Source organism: Lactuca sativa, chromosome 2, assembly GCF_002870075.4.
Source record: "Lactuca sativa cultivar Salinas chromosome 2, Lsat_Salinas_v11, whole genome shotgun sequence".
Taxonomy (NCBI): domain Eukaryota; kingdom Viridiplantae; phylum Streptophyta; class Magnoliopsida; order Asterales; family Asteraceae; genus Lactuca; species Lactuca sativa.
The window spans coordinates 226,962,176-226,978,632 of NC_056624.2; the positions used below are offsets into that span (position 1 = coordinate 226,962,176).

The 16,457-nt window shown below is 33.4% G+C and overlaps 3 protein-coding genes across 4 annotated transcripts; 2 read left to right on the forward strand and 1 right to left on the reverse strand.

The window, feature by feature from the left end:
• Positions 1–4,811, forward strand: LOC111910854 (beta-fructofuranosidase, soluble isoenzyme I). Its single transcript, XM_023906663.3, has 7 exons — positions 1–449; positions 622–630; positions 2,506–3,362; positions 3,550–3,711; positions 3,836–4,071; positions 4,151–4,238; positions 4,440–4,811. The coding sequence occupies exons 1-7, from the start codon at positions 53–55 to the stop codon at positions 4,641–4,643; spliced, it is 1,953 nt and encodes a 650-aa protein (XP_023762431.1). The 5' UTR covers positions 1–52; the 3' UTR covers positions 4,644–4,811.
• Positions 4,812–6,168: 1,357 nt separating this feature from the next.
• LOC111910855 (monocopper oxidase-like protein SKS1) lies at positions 6,169–8,936 on the forward strand. Of its 2 annotated transcripts, XM_023906664.3 has the most exons (8): positions 6,174–6,444; positions 6,673–6,782; positions 6,871–7,141; positions 7,221–7,723; positions 7,794–8,159; positions 8,245–8,323; positions 8,398–8,600; positions 8,681–8,936. In XM_023906664.3, the coding sequence occupies exons 1-8, from the start codon at positions 6,301–6,303 to the stop codon at positions 8,787–8,789; spliced, it is 1,785 nt and encodes a 594-aa protein (XP_023762432.1). In that variant the 5' UTR covers positions 6,174–6,300; the 3' UTR covers positions 8,790–8,936. The 2 variants fall into 2 exon arrangements, with proteins under 2 accessions (XP_052624689.1, XP_023762432.1); XM_052768729.1 differs by lacking the exon at positions 8,681–8,936 and having other exon boundaries at positions 6,169–6,444; positions 8,393–8,599.
• A 3,977-nt stretch (positions 8,937–12,913) lies between these two features.
• Positions 12,914–15,696, reverse strand: LOC111910856 (NAC domain-containing protein 7). The gene is made up of 4 exons (XM_023906665.3): positions 15,343–15,696; positions 14,232–14,426; positions 13,766–14,040; positions 12,914–13,644 (listed from the first exon to the last, which is right to left on the reverse strand). The coding sequence occupies exons 2-4, from the start codon at positions 14,389–14,391 to the stop codon at positions 13,039–13,041; spliced, it is 1,041 nt and encodes a 346-aa protein (XP_023762433.1). The 5' UTR covers positions 14,392–14,426; positions 15,343–15,696; the 3' UTR covers positions 12,914–13,038.
• Between the last annotated feature and the right edge of the window lie 761 nt (positions 15,697–16,457).

Below are 16,457 nucleotides of genomic sequence, written 5' to 3' on the forward strand. Positions count from 1 at the left end.
TCTCCCTCCTTCACCAACATTCCTCCAATTTTCTCTCAACTACCACAAAACAATGGCTGCTGATCTCGAACATGCCACATCCACCTCATATTCTCTTTTGCCGGATTCCGATCACCACCACTACCCACCGCCGATCTCTCAACGACGACGACCCCTCACCCTCTTGTCCTCGATCTTTCTGTCCATGTTAATATTTTCGTCTTTAATAGCTCTCATCCTCAACCGACATAGTCAACCTCATACTAGTGTCGACGATGAAACCGGCGACAGAGCTCCGGCGAACGAGGCTTTTAAACCCATTTCAAGAGGAGTGTCTCAAGGGGTGTCGGAGAAGAGTAATTTCCAGCTGTCATCTCCCGGCGCTGACGACATATACCCTTGGACCAATGCCATGTTGTCTTGGCAAAGAACAGGCTTTCATTTTCAACCTCCGAAAAACTGGATGAATGGTAACTCTTTGTAACACATAACTCAACGTAATTAATTCATTATTCATTATTCATTTCATTATTATTATTATTATAATTTTTCTATTTTCACTGATCCAAATATTAATTTCTTGAACTACATTGATGCTTTCGGGTCGTTGAATTCTTGCTGGTTGATATATATCTTCTGTAGATCCCAACGGTATGCTCTCCCTCTTTTTCATTCTCATTTTTTAATAATTATTTAATCGATCTTTAGAAGATTGTTGTTTGTATATATATATGAGTTTCTTTTCTCCAGTTGGTAATAAATTTTATTTTTTAAGAACAGAGAATCTTCAACGGATTTAGGATATGATTGATCAGTAGAGAAAAATTAAGACATTAAATTAGTTACCAATTTTTAATTACAAGGTCAACGTTTTAGTTGCCAATATTTATGGAAACGTAAGAATAATAGCAATCAACCTTGCTTATCCAAGTTACAAACATTAACCGTTTATTTTGTTTTCTTTTCAAATACATATCTTTAATATTCTTGTAATACACTAATACATATCCTGGATTTTACAAAATATATATTTCATTGGAAAGAAAATTCAAATAATATATTTTGAAAATCCACCGACCAATTCGTTTTAAATCTATTAACCAAAACAAATGTTAAAATTATGAAATATAATTAGAGGGAAGTTATGAGACTTAACCTGGTCTTAAAAAGGATAAGATAAATGTCGCTATAGATATATGGTTGAGGATTACATGTGAAACCTATATAAGAAACCTAAGTAATCTTCTTTACCTCAATGAAGAAAAACCAAAATGTATTTTGTTATTTCTAAAAAACGTAATATCTTATTATGGTAACTTACATACCTAAAATAATCATTTATAGACCACGTGTGTTTTATCTTGGAAGATATATAGATAACTTTCCATTAACATAAAAAATTACGTATCAAAATTGCTAACTTTAGTAAATGCCGTATTTCATTTTTTTTCTTGGTTTGGTAATAAGAGAAAACAAATGTAGAAATCGTATGAAGAGAAAAGCAAGGTTCGTACCTTCGGTCCATCTAAACTTTTTAAGTGAACGATTAAGCTGTTATATTATTGTGACATCAAATATTTAAAAATAGTTAAATTATATATTTACTGTAACATAAAACGCTATATATTATTGTGATATCAAATATATAAAAATAATTTATATATATATATATATATATATATATATATATATATATATATATATATATATATATATATATATATATATATATATATATATATATATATATACTGCACATAAAACCATACTAAGGTCAATAACATTTATTTGAATTTGTACTTTAAAAGAAATTATTTGATTGTCAAATAAATATTTGAAATATATACTTGAAATAATATTTAACATAAAAATAAAGGATATTAAAAATGTTATATTAGTCGATGCTATAATGCAACGTTACACATATATAAAAAAAAAAAAAAAAGAGTTACATTTAGCATACAAAATCTCTTTATTTTGGGGGATAACTCATAACCGTATAAAAAATTTATTTTTATTTTATTTATTTGAAGCATTCTACTTTAGCAAAAAGGTGTATGAAAAGACGCCAATCATATTTTGTGCTATGTATATACATGTTTAATAAAAGGTACGATAAATGAAGACCCACCACATGGATTTAAATATTGCTGACGTGGATAGTTGGATGAACTTTTACATCGTGGATCATGTGTTACGTGATCTACGTTTATCATCCTATCATCTCATCACACGTGGCATGCCAAATTTTTGGATCCCGTGAATTACGTGTTTTCTATTCTTTTGTAGGCGTTTTAATAGTTAACTGCCGTACACGTTAACTAACTCTCCACCGTCACACGTTTATTTATATTTTAATTATCAAATTCCAAAGACTAGATTCACAATTTTATTTACTTGCGTAACATATCTGATGTTACATTTGTTAAAAATTAAAATTAGAAAACCAAATGGAAATAATAATAACTAATAAAGTTAGATTTCTATATTAATATTGATATCGATTAATTATACCGTGTATCGCAGGTCCATTGTATCACATGGGATGGTACCATTTGTTCTATCAATACAACCCGGATGCAGCAGTATGGGGAAACATCACATGGGGACACGCAATATCAAAGGATCTGATCAATTGGCAGCATCTCCCGTTTGCTATGGTTCCTGATCACTGGTACGATATCAACGGCGTCTGGACAGGTTCTGCTACACTCCTTCATGATGGTAAGATCGTTATGTTGTATACCGGGGACACCGATCAGGAAGTGCAGGTGCAAAACTTAGCATACCCCGCCAACCTATCCGATCCTCTCCTCCTAGATTGGGTCAAGTACCCGGGTAACCCAGTTTTGCTACCACCACCCGGCATTGGCGCTAAGGATTTTAGGGATCCAACTACCGCTTGGTTCAACCCAAATGGAAAATGGCGGGTCGGGTTAGGGTCCAAGGTTAACAAGACGGGCATTACACTTGTTTATGAAACAACAGATTTCACGAGCTTTGAGTTGTTGGATGATGTGATGCATGCAGTTCCGGGTACGGGTATGTGGGAGTGTGTCGACTTTTATCCGGTGTCAACAACACAGTCAAACGGGTTGGATACATCGGTCAACGGAAAGGGTATTAAGCATGTGTTGAAATCAAGTTTAGATGATAATAAACATGATTATTATGCACTTGGGACGTATGATTCGATTAGTGACAAATGGACACCCGATAATTATGATTTAGATGTGGGTATAGGGCTACGACTTGATTATGGAAAATATTATGCATCAAAGACTTTTTACGACCAAAGTACTCAAAGAAGAATTCTATGGGGTTGGACTGGTGAAACAGATAGTGAAGCTGCCGATATTTTGAAGGGATGGGCCTCCGTTCAGGTAAAACCAATAATTACAAGATTTTTCCTTAGCAAGTAAATATAAATAGTAAATAGGGTGTGAAAAGTAAATGTGAAAATGTTAGAAGGGTCCAAAGTATAATACTAAAGATAACTCTTATTATTATTATTATTATTATTATTATTATTATTATTAATTAAAGGGTTTTATGAAATATGAATGATAGACCATTCCAAGAGAGGTGGTGTTTGACAAAAAGACCGGGACGAATATACTTCAATGGCCAGTTAAAGAGGTTGAGAAGTTGAGAGCCAAAAATACGAAATTTCAAAAAGTTTTGCTTAAACCGGGATCTCTTGTGCCACTTGAAGTAGGCTTAGCTACACAGGTATTTACTTCGGTGTGCATCTAGCGATATTTGTGTAAAACATAACATATTACAAGATTGAACATTTATCATTTATCATTGAATATAATATTTGATCTTTTGTTAAAAAATTTATTTATTACAGTTAGACATACTAGCAACGTTTGATATTGATAAGACAACGGTAGAGGCAGCAATTGAGGCGGATGTGGGTTACAATTGCACCACAAGTGGTGGTTCCGCCGCTAGAGGAGTTTTTGGACCTTTTGGATTGATAGTTGTTGCAGATGAATCACTCACTGAGCAAACTCCTGTCTATTTTTATATTGCTAAAGGTGCTGATGGGGTTGCTACTACTTATTTTTGTGCCGATGAGTCCAAGTAAGGTTTTAATTATTTATCTCGAATATTATAAATTGATTATATGGAGTTGTTAAATTAACAATGAGAATGTGTGCAGATCATCAACGGCTGCGGATGTCACAAAAATAATCTATGGGAGCAGTGTTCCTGTTCTACATGGTGAAAATTTTAGCATGAGATTATTGGTATGCAACACTCTTTTTCTTCCTTTGATTTATTAATTTACCAAATGGTACACTCGTCCTTTAATAATCAATCCTACATTTATAAGATATTTTGTATTTCATATATTCCGGATCAAAAAAATCAAATAAAATGGTTTGAGACTACTATTATGATTATATATTGAAATAAACTAAAAATTGATTTATAAAAATGTTTTTAAGGTTGATCATTCCATAGTGGAAAGTTTTGCTCAAGGTGGAAGGACGGTTATAACCTCAAGGGTATATCCAACAATGGCAATTTACAGCGCAGCAAAGGTCTTCCTATTCAATAATGCTACAGGAATAAGTGTAAATGCAAACGTAAATGTATGGAAAATGAACTCAGCCCAGATCGATTATTTCCCCCTTGGGCGCCAACATTAAAACGACGATCGAGCATACGACTATATATATAGTCCATATATCTTATTCCGTCATTATTTTTCTAAATCTGGGGGTATATATATAATTATGAGATGTAATATCCACATTTATCAATAAATTTTTTAAAATTTCATTTATATAATTTATCATCATCTTGATATTTCTTTATCAATTCTTGTTAACTAAAATAAAAAATCCGTGAGAAAATGATGTATGTAGTAGAACATTTGTAATTAAATCTAGATTGCTCATGGATCATGGAAATTCAAATTTTGTATTAATATTTCACCATATAAATGACCCGGTATTAGAGAAATTCAACTTAGGGTAATCAGTGAGGACCACTCTAAGTTTTAGGGCACAAAAACATAAAATTAGTTTCTAGAAAACCATACAGACTTGAGGATTTTTGTATATGTATAGACACACACAGACTCTAATATCCAAAAAAACAGATAAACATATCAAAATTTGTAAATTAGACAGTTGAAACGACTTTATCGAAAATTGCATACAAACTCATGGTATTTTTTTAAAGTTATCATAGGGAGTTTGGGCCTAAGCTCTCATAAACACTTTGCGCTATTAAGTTTGTCACGACACGACACACCGTCATTTTTTTACTTACACAAAAATGACCAATTTAAAGCATGCAAAAACACGAAAAATATAGTATAAATAAAATAACCATTAACTATTTAATTGATGTTAAATCATACATATGGTTTTGGAATTGTCTAATTTTTAGTCTAATACTCAGATCCATCAAAGTTTGACCAAAAGTAAAAATGGCCAAAAAATCAACGGTTAAGCATTACGACCTAGCTCCTGATCGTGTTACAAGCACCAGACAACACTAATGTCGCAACACCATTCCAACTTCGTCTTGCGACTATTTTGTCACGACAAATTTCATTCACAGTGGTTTCTGGCCTTATAAATCATCTTTTGGAGCCCCTTCATTTGTTCATAGATTGTATAGATTTTATCTTCGTTATCTTTCAACACTTCATGACCAGTGAATAAGTTCTTGTGGAATTCCTCAAATGATGGTTATAATTGTTTCATGGCTACGAAGTAAAAGTTCATGTGATGGTTCTACATATCAAGGGTATGTGTACGCTTGAGAGAGAGAGAGAGAGAGATGTCATTGTCGGAGGTGTCTTGAAGTTGTCGGAGTACCCTCGAGTGAGGGTGAGAGGACAAAATGATAGAGGAAGGGGAAGGACAACTGGTGTTTCTTTGAAATATAATTACTATAATAAGCAACTAAAAAATAAATAATTAAAATTTTAAATCGAAAAATATTGATTTTGTGTAATTTTTAATAATATATAGAGGGGTTGAATTAATTTTTAAAATTAGTGACTAAAGGTACAATTTGAGACTAGAACGAGGACTAATCTTGTAATTTTCTCAAAACAAAAAGCAGCATCGCTGATTTCACTAACGAATTTCGCGCCTTTTCAGTTAGAAAAGCCACACATCACGCCGGTGAAATGCGAGAATGAATGCTGAGTGTTTAGTGGTGGGGCAACACACTCAACACTATGACACCGCAAAACACGCCCAAAGTTTTGAGGAAAAGGGGATTTTCCCTCTTTAATCTCTATATGATCACGTCTGTAATTCTACCAGACCACAAATCAACTCGATAATGGCGTCATTTTGTTCAAAGTTGTTGAGTTGGTTCCACATTGGTTTGATACTTGGTGGCTTCTGTTCTGCTGGCGACCCATTTGTGAATTACGAACTCGAGTTCTCTTACATCACTGCTTCTCCACTTGGTGTTCCCCAGCAGGTGGATCTCTTCCGTCCCCCCTTCTTGTGCTCTGCTCTGTTTTGTGTTTCAGGATATTTTTCTTCCTTATGATATGCTTATCGAGCGTTCGAAGAAATGTCTCAATGTGTATTTTATGGTGGCTGTGTGATTTTTGTAAAAGCAATTAGTCTCCAAAATAGTCCGATCATGGTCACTGTTTAGTTGTTTGTTATACTAAAATTTACTATCTGTGAACTCCAATTACAGGTCATAGCAGTGAACGGGGAGTTTCCAGGTCCAACCCTAAATGTTACTACCAATTACAATGTCGTCGTCAACGTCAAGAACAAATTAGACGAAAGCCTCCTCATTACATGGTACGATTTAATAGAAATACATATATGAATATATATTTTTTCAAACTTCTTCAGTATTGGAAACGGGATCTTACGTTACGTTTGATAGGCCTGGAATAGAAATGCGTCGATCTTCTTGGCAAGATGGAGTTCTGGGCACCAATTGCCCCATTCCTCCAAATTGGAACTGGACATACCGATTTCAAGTCAAGGATCAAATCGGTAGCTACTATTATGCTCCTAGTACTCATTTCCAAACAGCAGCAGGTGGATTCGGTGGTTTTGTTATCACAAATCGCAAAATTATACAACTCCCTTTCAATACCCCCGATGGAGATATTATCATCACCATTGGTGATTGGTACACCAGAAACCACTCGGTTAGTATATCGTTTTATATAAAAAAACCTCTCACTCATATGTTTATACATCTAATTACTTTTTGATTGTCCTCTTAAGGCACTCAGAGCTACTCTTGATGCTGGAAAAAACCTTGGTATCCCAGATGGAGTCCTCATCAATGGAAACGGACCTTTTAAATACAATTCCACTGTTCCCGATGGCATTAACCACACCACAATTAATGTCGATCAAGGTAAAACTTATCGAATTCGTGTAATCAATGTTGGAGTCTCGACTTGTTTGAATTTTCGAATCCAAAGCCATAATTTGGTACTAGCGGAAACCGAGGGACATTATACAACCCAACAAAACTATAGCAGTTTCGATGTTTATGTGGGACAATCTTACTCTTTTCTGGTCACCATGGATCAAAACGCAACCACTGATTACTACATCGTTGCAAGTGCCAGATTTGTAAATCAATCAAACTGGCAACGAGTTACAGGAGTCGCTATTTTGCATTATTCAAATTCTAAAGGCCAAGCATCCGGCCCTCTACCCAATCCTCCAAACGAAGATTCTGAGTATTCATTCGCGTTAAATCAAGCACTTTCCATCAGGTATACAGTAATTAGGTTAATTTGTTATGATTCGAATTAATTATCAAAATCATGTGTACTTTATATATAGGATGAATAATACGGCTAGTGGGGCCCGGCCAAACCCGCAGGGTTCGTTTCATTACGGGTCGATTAATGTGACGGATACGTATATGTTAAGAAGTGTTGAACCGATGATGATTGATGGGAAAATTCGTGCTTCTTTTAATGGGATTTCGTTTGGGAATCTTGATACACCGGTGAGGCTTGCAGATGATCATCATGTGAAGGGTGTTTACAAACTTGATTTTCCGAAAATACCCTTAAACGGACCTCCACGGGTGGGAAGATCCATCATCAATGCTACGTATAAAGGGTTTGTGGAAATCATATTGGAGAACAATGATACTGTAGTTCAGAGCTTTCATATGGATGGGTTTTCGTTTTTTGTTGTCGGGTATTTAATCTTTTAATTAATTGTCTTTTTTTTTTTTTGAAAGATTTGGTGAAGATGTGAATGACAAAATTTATAATATATTTAGAATGGCTTATGGGAATTGGACAGAAAACAGCAGGGGTTCTTATAATCGATGGGATGCTATTTCACGCTCTACAATCCAGGTCTGAAATTTGTTTATAAAAAAGATATTGTATTAAATGTAATATTTATAATAATATGTGGATTTATAGAACAGGTTTTTCCGGGAGGATGGACTGCAATATATGTTTATCTTGATAATGTGGGAGCTTGGAATCTTAGAACAATGAATCTTGATAGATGGTATTTAGGTCAAGAAACTTATATCAGAATCATAAATCCAGAAGATCATCACCAGAAAACCGAATTACCTGTGCCTGATAATGCATTGTTTTGTGGTGATCTTGGACACTTACAAAAGTATGTATAATATCTCACAAAAAAAATGTACTTTTTTTCTGAAGTTAACGAGTGCCTTAATTTCTGTTTGCATTATTCAGGCCTCAGAGAACATTGTCTACGGCAGGATCAAACATCCAAGAACCAGCAAAGTCAACTTTTTTGTTGTTGATCATGGGATTTTCAGCTGTTGTTTATATGATTATATGATTTAAGAATGTTTAGGATTTGTTCAAAAGATAGATTTTTCAGGTTATTAGAATCGTAGTGGTACTGAAGTAGTTGCATGAAAGGTGCTCTTATTTCTTTATTTGTTTGAATGCTATATTAGTGGGATGAAAATGTTTTTTATTGACAGATCCTGAATATTGTTTTGGTTGAATGTTAGGAAATTCATTTTATTATTCTACCAACATAAAATTTCTTAAAAAAGATGTCTTGAGATTGTGGGATGAATGTGGATCTATGGGTACAAAAAAACAGTAAAATATGATGATAAGGTCTCCTCGAAGCAAACACCCTAATAGAAACCTTATAATTCCATTCCTTAATCATTTGTTTATAAAATATTAAGAAGCATGCCCATTGCCCATTAAAGTTAACCCCTTTTTCGAATAACTTTTGAAATCATGTGTAACCTTGTCTTAGCATGCTTATCTTACTAGTAACGAGGAAATAATTGATAAGTATTTTTCGTTTAAATTTGATGATATGTGACATTGTAATTTACCTTTCCAATCTCGTGGCGATTGATGGGTGTTGCCCAATTTCCATGTTTACCCATTTTTAGAAATCACGTGTTATAGTATATTAGATGGATGTAAATTTCAATCAGTTATGCGTATTTACTTTTAGCTATTATATTCCAAATATAACGTTTCTCCTTTATATCAATCAAGAGAATTGTAAATTCGGCACTCGTGATATTTACATGATTTAAGTAAAGAACTTGTTGGGTATAAATCAACGAAATTTTGAGTGTTTTGGTTAACGTTTCTCCCCTGAATTGAAGTCTTGTCTCCAAAGAATTAGGAGAGACAACAGTAATGAGTTATGTTGGGTGTCTGGAAACTTCATTGCTTTAACAAGATTCCCTCAAGATTTTGACTTCCCCACCACCCAAACATATACATGATTTATATATACACAGACACACAAACATTCTTTGATACATTTCAATTCTCTTTCGGTTTTGGACCACTATTTTGGCTTACACTGTACAGATCTAGAAGCTGGTGATCGAATAATGGTTAGCATGCAGTCATTGATTCATCTTTAATTTATGCATTTTCATCAGTCTCCTGCTGGGTGCATGCATGAACGTTTTTTTCGTCACCACCTTCTTCATCAGTAAGCCACAGCTGATATACTTCTGCATGTACTTTTTTTAATCCGTAATTTAAGGCTTATTTGAATTATTTGGGACTTGTATATATCACGAATTTGTCTTAATTAATAAGCTTACCTTGCGAGTTCTTTCGTTAGTCAGCCTAAATTGGACCATGGTAAAGCAAAATACGACCTATATTTATATTTGAAGTCGTGCCACAACTTGAAGAGACATGAGGATGAAAAGTTATGTACTCAAATAGACATTTTTCTAAAATGCATGTTTACACATAAGTTTCTACGTCACAACTCAACTACTAGAACAAAGAAGTGCCTTCAAGATCCTTTCAGCATATATATGTTCTTAATATTCTTGAGGGTTTAATTAGGATGTTCGTATAATTTTTTTAAATTTTGAGTCAGGCTAATTTTATGCATGAGCCTTCATGATATATAGTCGTGCCACACTGCCACTAATTACCTTCGTTGTGAAGGATGACGTAAAAGAATCCACAGAGAATCTTTTTGTCACAGCGCTAGAGAAAAAGGATATGAAAAGTAACTATTCTATAATGTCTATGATCTGCCTTCAAAGGAAAGCTTTGATTAATTATAAGCATCCCCCACCAACTCACTCCCTATATCTGCCCATGTATTGTGGCAAACTTCATCTCTAAGCATATATATATACAGCATTTCTTTTTTAAAATAAGCTATATCTAAAGTATTAGTTAATATATGTATGCACATTAAAGATTTAATTAGCTACATATATGTTCTTGCATGAAAACATTCTATTTATTGAAAGATGTCTTAAATCATGCATTCATGCATCCTTCTAAACTTCATATGGCATAAGCTTCTTTATCCTTGGAGTCAGTCATATAGTTGGAATTTGTTAGAGATGTGAGAAATGGTTTGGCTAAAAAGACATTCCATTTTACCATATAGATATTCTAATTAAATTTTCAAATATTTTTATTGGTTGAAATTGTATCGTATATAATGGCTAGCGGTTTCAGTTGATTCGTGATCATTCTTTTTGTTCGTTTTGTTAATTTCCTCAAATATGAATTACATAAAAACCGTTTTTAACACAATCATGATTCTTTTTGAAAAATCACATATCTTCCTACTTTTTTTTATTCTATTATCCTCCTACATACTTAAAATTGTGATACTTGTCATATTTAATAAAATTAATAAATTTTTATTACATTTGTCATCATCTAAAAATGGTAGGATGATGGGTAAAATAATAAATATGATGATATTTAATTCGTTTTTTTTATTAGAAGAATCTAATAATGTTGTAAATATTTGAAGATATTTTGGCGATCTTTAAAGTGTTTGACATGTTCCTTTTTTTTTAACCAACAGATTTTATTAAACACAATCTAGCAAGTGAGTAGAGCTAGGAAAAAGAAAAAGGAAATTAAATATCATCCTACCTTTTGATCCTACTAATCCTCATACCCATTTAAATGACGACATGTGTCATATTAGTATCTTAAAATATCACTAAATCTCATTAAATGAGCATTAAATGTTACATATGTCACCATTTGATTAGGTAGGAGGATATATATGAACAAAAATTAAGAGGATATTTAATTTCTAAAAAGAAAAATATACAAAGAAAAGATACAATATGTTATTCAAAGTGGGGCAACAACTCCAACCCATCCAAGAATACTTTTCAAGTTTACTCCTATGCTTAATCCATCCTTACACCAGTGAAATTATATTGTCTGTAGTCTTTGTTGGAGAAGAGATAATATTTTAAACACCTTATTGTTTCTCGCCTTCCATATACTATAAATTGAACCATATATAATGACTAGCAATATCTTCTTTTTCTTTGGACAATGACACCAATTGGTTGCAAAACTAATATAATAACATACATTTGATTTTTTAGTCGGGAATACAACACCACTTGAATATCCAATCAAGTACTTCCTGAGTGAATGAGCGTGTTACAAAGAGATGATTAGAGGTTTCGATCTTTGCTAGAGCACAAAGTACATGGATTATTTGCGCCTTGACGACTCAAATTTGAGTAGGTAGGAATTCGGTCTAAACATGCTCTGCAAACAAAAATTGAAACTTTTATCGGGGCCATATTTAACCATACCATTGCGATAGTTGTCGCGATGGTGAGCTTTGAGTCAATCATGTTTTTTATAATACCGACTTAAAATTTGTCATCCGGTGATTTATTGAATTTAATAGTGTTGATCTTTTGTTTAGGGACGAAATTGCCAACTATGGAACGGAGGTTTGATAGTCTTTTCCAACATCCAACGAACCCGTTTGAATTGAATCTTTCAGCAACGAGTGCTGATTTACGCTTGTCCAGATTGTACAATCCAGGGAACTAAGTCGCCAACGAGCCCGATTTTATCCATTTAATTTATCTTGCCAAAATAAAATATTCCGTCATGTACTTGATAGACATGAAAATAAATTGTCCAATTCCAATTCGAGATTATTCATATCATCTCTAACCTCGACTATGTTGCTCAAAATGCCTAAAAAAGTTTTTTTTCATGCCTTTTTAGTTAAAAATTTTAACCATTTAATCAGTTATCATTAATATATATATATATATATATATATATATATATATATATATATATATATATATATATATATATGTTTTATTTTGGAAAACCATATTATAAATAGTGAATCACCATGGTATCATTGGACGGATGGTAAAAGCTTAGCACGTTAAATGCGAGCATGACATTAAAAATTATTAATTGGTGAACCTAAAAGTTTTTTTATTAATTAAATAAACATCAGTTTAAATGCATGCAGCTGCCAACTATAGCAAAAACATAATGAAGCCCATTACACATAACAGACAATGCTGTAATCCCAAGTAATCATAAAATACAGCAGCACCCCCTCCTCTATTTCTTTGATGGTTTTAGTTACAATAATACCCATCAAATAAGCTAATTGAGAGTGCTAATCAAGAGACATAATACTCTATATAGGCTAGGTAAAAGAGTTAATTAATAAGGTCGATCATACATGTACCACTTTAGGTCTTTATTATGTACAAGAATTAATAAGAGTTAATAATTTCAAGGAAAGAAGGATATTAATTAATATTCCATCATTTCCATAGATCTATTTGGCAACTGGAGACGGGATTTGATGCATCTTCTTCTTGCAATAGTATTTCTTCTTCTGCATTTGTGTAGGCTTGTTCATGATTTCCCTTGATCGAAACATGATCGCCTTCGTTAAGTAATTGTGATGCAACAAACTTGTCAAGAACTCGCCAATCCGTCACTTGATCATTAAAGTTTTGGTCTTGATGATGTTGTTGATTATGGATGTTGTTATGGTGTTGAGTGAACAAGGAAGGCTCTAGATTGATGCTTTGTTGGTTTATATCTATACCATAGTTAATGGGCATTGAAGAATTGCAGGTTGGGAGAAGTTTTGGACTCTCTAGATGAGGGAGTTGGAGACGGTGGCCTGGGGTAATCTGGTAATTTTGCAGCTGTGAATCTAGTTCTTTCTTGCAAGAACCGTACGGGTATTGGTAACCAGTGTTACCCAAGTTGGATCGGGTGTTGTTTTGTGATGTTGAGTCGATTTCAGGTATGAATGAGACTTGATGATCATCGTACCAGATTGGTTCATGCTCGCTTGCTCTCCTGATCATAGCGGGTAGTCGTTTCTTGAAAACCCTACATACCACCCACCCTTCTTCCTGTTTTCAAATAAAAGAGATTGAATTGAATAAAATGGTGTATTAAATCCTCATTGTAAATCTTGGATTCATGACTAATTAAAGACTATTTCTTGTGGTATATATAATGAAACTAGCTTGCCTGTGTCGTGGTTGCGTTTTCATCTGTTTCAAGGCGATACTCATGCATGATCCAATCCGATTTTAGTCCATTAGGGGCTCGGCCTTTATAAAACACCAACGTCTTTCTCATCCCGACCAATTCATGCTTCGAGTAAATCGCTTTATCCCTTCCTGTTGCCTTCCAAAATCCAGCTGCAGTAGCTCTATTGGTGCGGGAACCTGTTGGGTATTTCTTATCTTTATGACTAAAGAAATACCAATCGTTTTGTTCTTCTGTACCTAGTCTGCACAGATCTATATAAATTTACAAATTTATTAGGATCTTTCAAGCAAAAAATAGTTTCTGGTGCGAAATCAACTAATTATGTGCACGATTTTAGTGAATAATTAGTTGATAAGAATTAAGAAATTTCAAGCTAGATAGTATAAAAATGCATGGCATACGGAACCCTTGAAATTACGAATTAAGTCGACTATTTATGTACCTTGAAGATCCCATGGCTCAATTTTGTAAAGATCCACGTCTCTGATGACGTCTAATTCAATTGTTCTGGAGTTAATTTTTTTCCTAAGGTAGTAATCCACCAGTTCTTCGTCGGTGGGATGAAACCGAAAGCCAGGGGGAACATGCGAAAAAGTATTCATGTTTTTCTTGTTTCTTTATGTATAGAACTTGAGACCTGCATTTCAATCATCTTCTTGATCAGTTTACATGTTTCATGACTAAACAAGACATAAATTATGAAGTACGCGTATATTAAACCGATATCTATGTTATAGAGAGAATCGCACTTTCACTACGCTCGTTATATATATATTCGGTCATTGTGGTTTGAAAATCATTACTAAAAACCATTAATTCAACCTGTTATAAAAATGATTCAATCTAGCAATGAGCAAGAAAGGTATAATATCGGCATTCTAAATTCTATTGCTCTCATTAACTGTGATACCACCGAGAAAGCTTTAATTATACTGAACTGAAGTAACATTTAAGCAATAAGTACCCTGGTGATTCAGTGGGCAATCCATACATAGATCGAGATTCAAAATCAGTACCTCAAAGTCATCCTAATTAACAAGCCCTAAATCAGTTGAACAAATGAACAAGATTATCGCCGTCTTTTGCTATCCTCATCGACAAATATTACATTAAATTATCTTTGTGAGGTAGTATAGCTAATCTCCAAAGATTACATGACAGAAGCATGTATATCAACTATCAAGATCGAAGCTTACAAATGTACCACATAAAAGGAACCAGATCATACACTTTCTCGATAGACGTACATAGTTAAATTTCAACTACCAAACTCTATCGATCACCTTTTCCCATTCCACATATATATAAACAGAAACTATATATGTTCGTCATAACGAACAGCATGGCAACAAAAGTAAAAGCTAAAGCTCATGTGATAATTAGGTTGCATGTCATGATAAAAAAAATGTCGTATAGTTATCTACAAATTACTCAAAAAAGTATATTTTTGCTTATCATATGAAGATATATATACACATGAAGTGTGATCATATATTATACTTAAATTCAAGAACTAGCTAGAGCTAGAGAGATAAGGGCCGGGGGAAACTTACACAGCAAGATCCAAATGGATGTGGGCGAACTTAAGATAAATTGCTCTTTTTGGAATGACGAGTCCAGTTCCTCCAAGAATATGATAACTACTGATCAAAGGCTAACCGAAATTTATTTATGTTTTTCAAAACTTACAGAACTTATAGATCCAAGAAAGTACAAGAGACTTAATTAAAAATGAGTTTTTTCTGTTCTCCGGGGGATTTGAACCATTTCTGTTGCCTAAATGGCTCGTTCCCCGAAGCAAAAAGTTTGTTTGGATGGGAAGATGCTAAAAGTGGAAAGGTCAAGATGATGAATTAGGGTTATATAAGAGGAGCCAGGCTGAGGGTGGAGAAGAAGGGATTGTATAGAGAGAGAAAAATAGACAAAGAAAGCCCAATGATGAGAGATGATGACATATGAGTGAGTAAAGGCTAGAGAGAGATGTTTGTTGTAGGCTATCTTTGTCTTTCACTGTCTGATGGGGCTAAATTGGTGGCCAAGATTTTTTTGCCCTAAATACGAGTGGTGATTAACACCAACCCACCAGCAACGGATCGAGACTTAAACTCATTCACTTACTATGCAAAACTGTGTAACTAATTAACTATCGATCTAAAAATTAGTTAATATTTATTGCTTCAAAGGTTATTAAGGGATTCCATAATATATTAAAATCAATAGAATTCAATTGATTATCACGTCATTTTTCTATAATTCATATACCTATAGATTTTTTTAATAATATATTGAATTCTATAAAGTTTAATAAAATATTACAAAATATAATTTTTAATAAATATGTAAAAATTAAAAAAATTTATTTATTCCATTGAAGAGTTCAATTACTATTGAACTCCAAATTCATTGAATGTCGATGTGACATCTCACAATGAAAGAGTTTTATCCATTGAATGACACATAAACTTGTCACCTCATTTAACTATCTTATTAAACTCACTATTGTGGATGATCTAAACATTAAGAATTCGATTAAGACTACCGAGAGGCTAGGAGAACGTAAGCATTACATCCATATATCCCATTTTAAGTTCCCAACCCTTTTAGTTCTAACACTACACTACAAAAATGAGACATATAACATCTCTGTACAAAAATGAGACATATAACA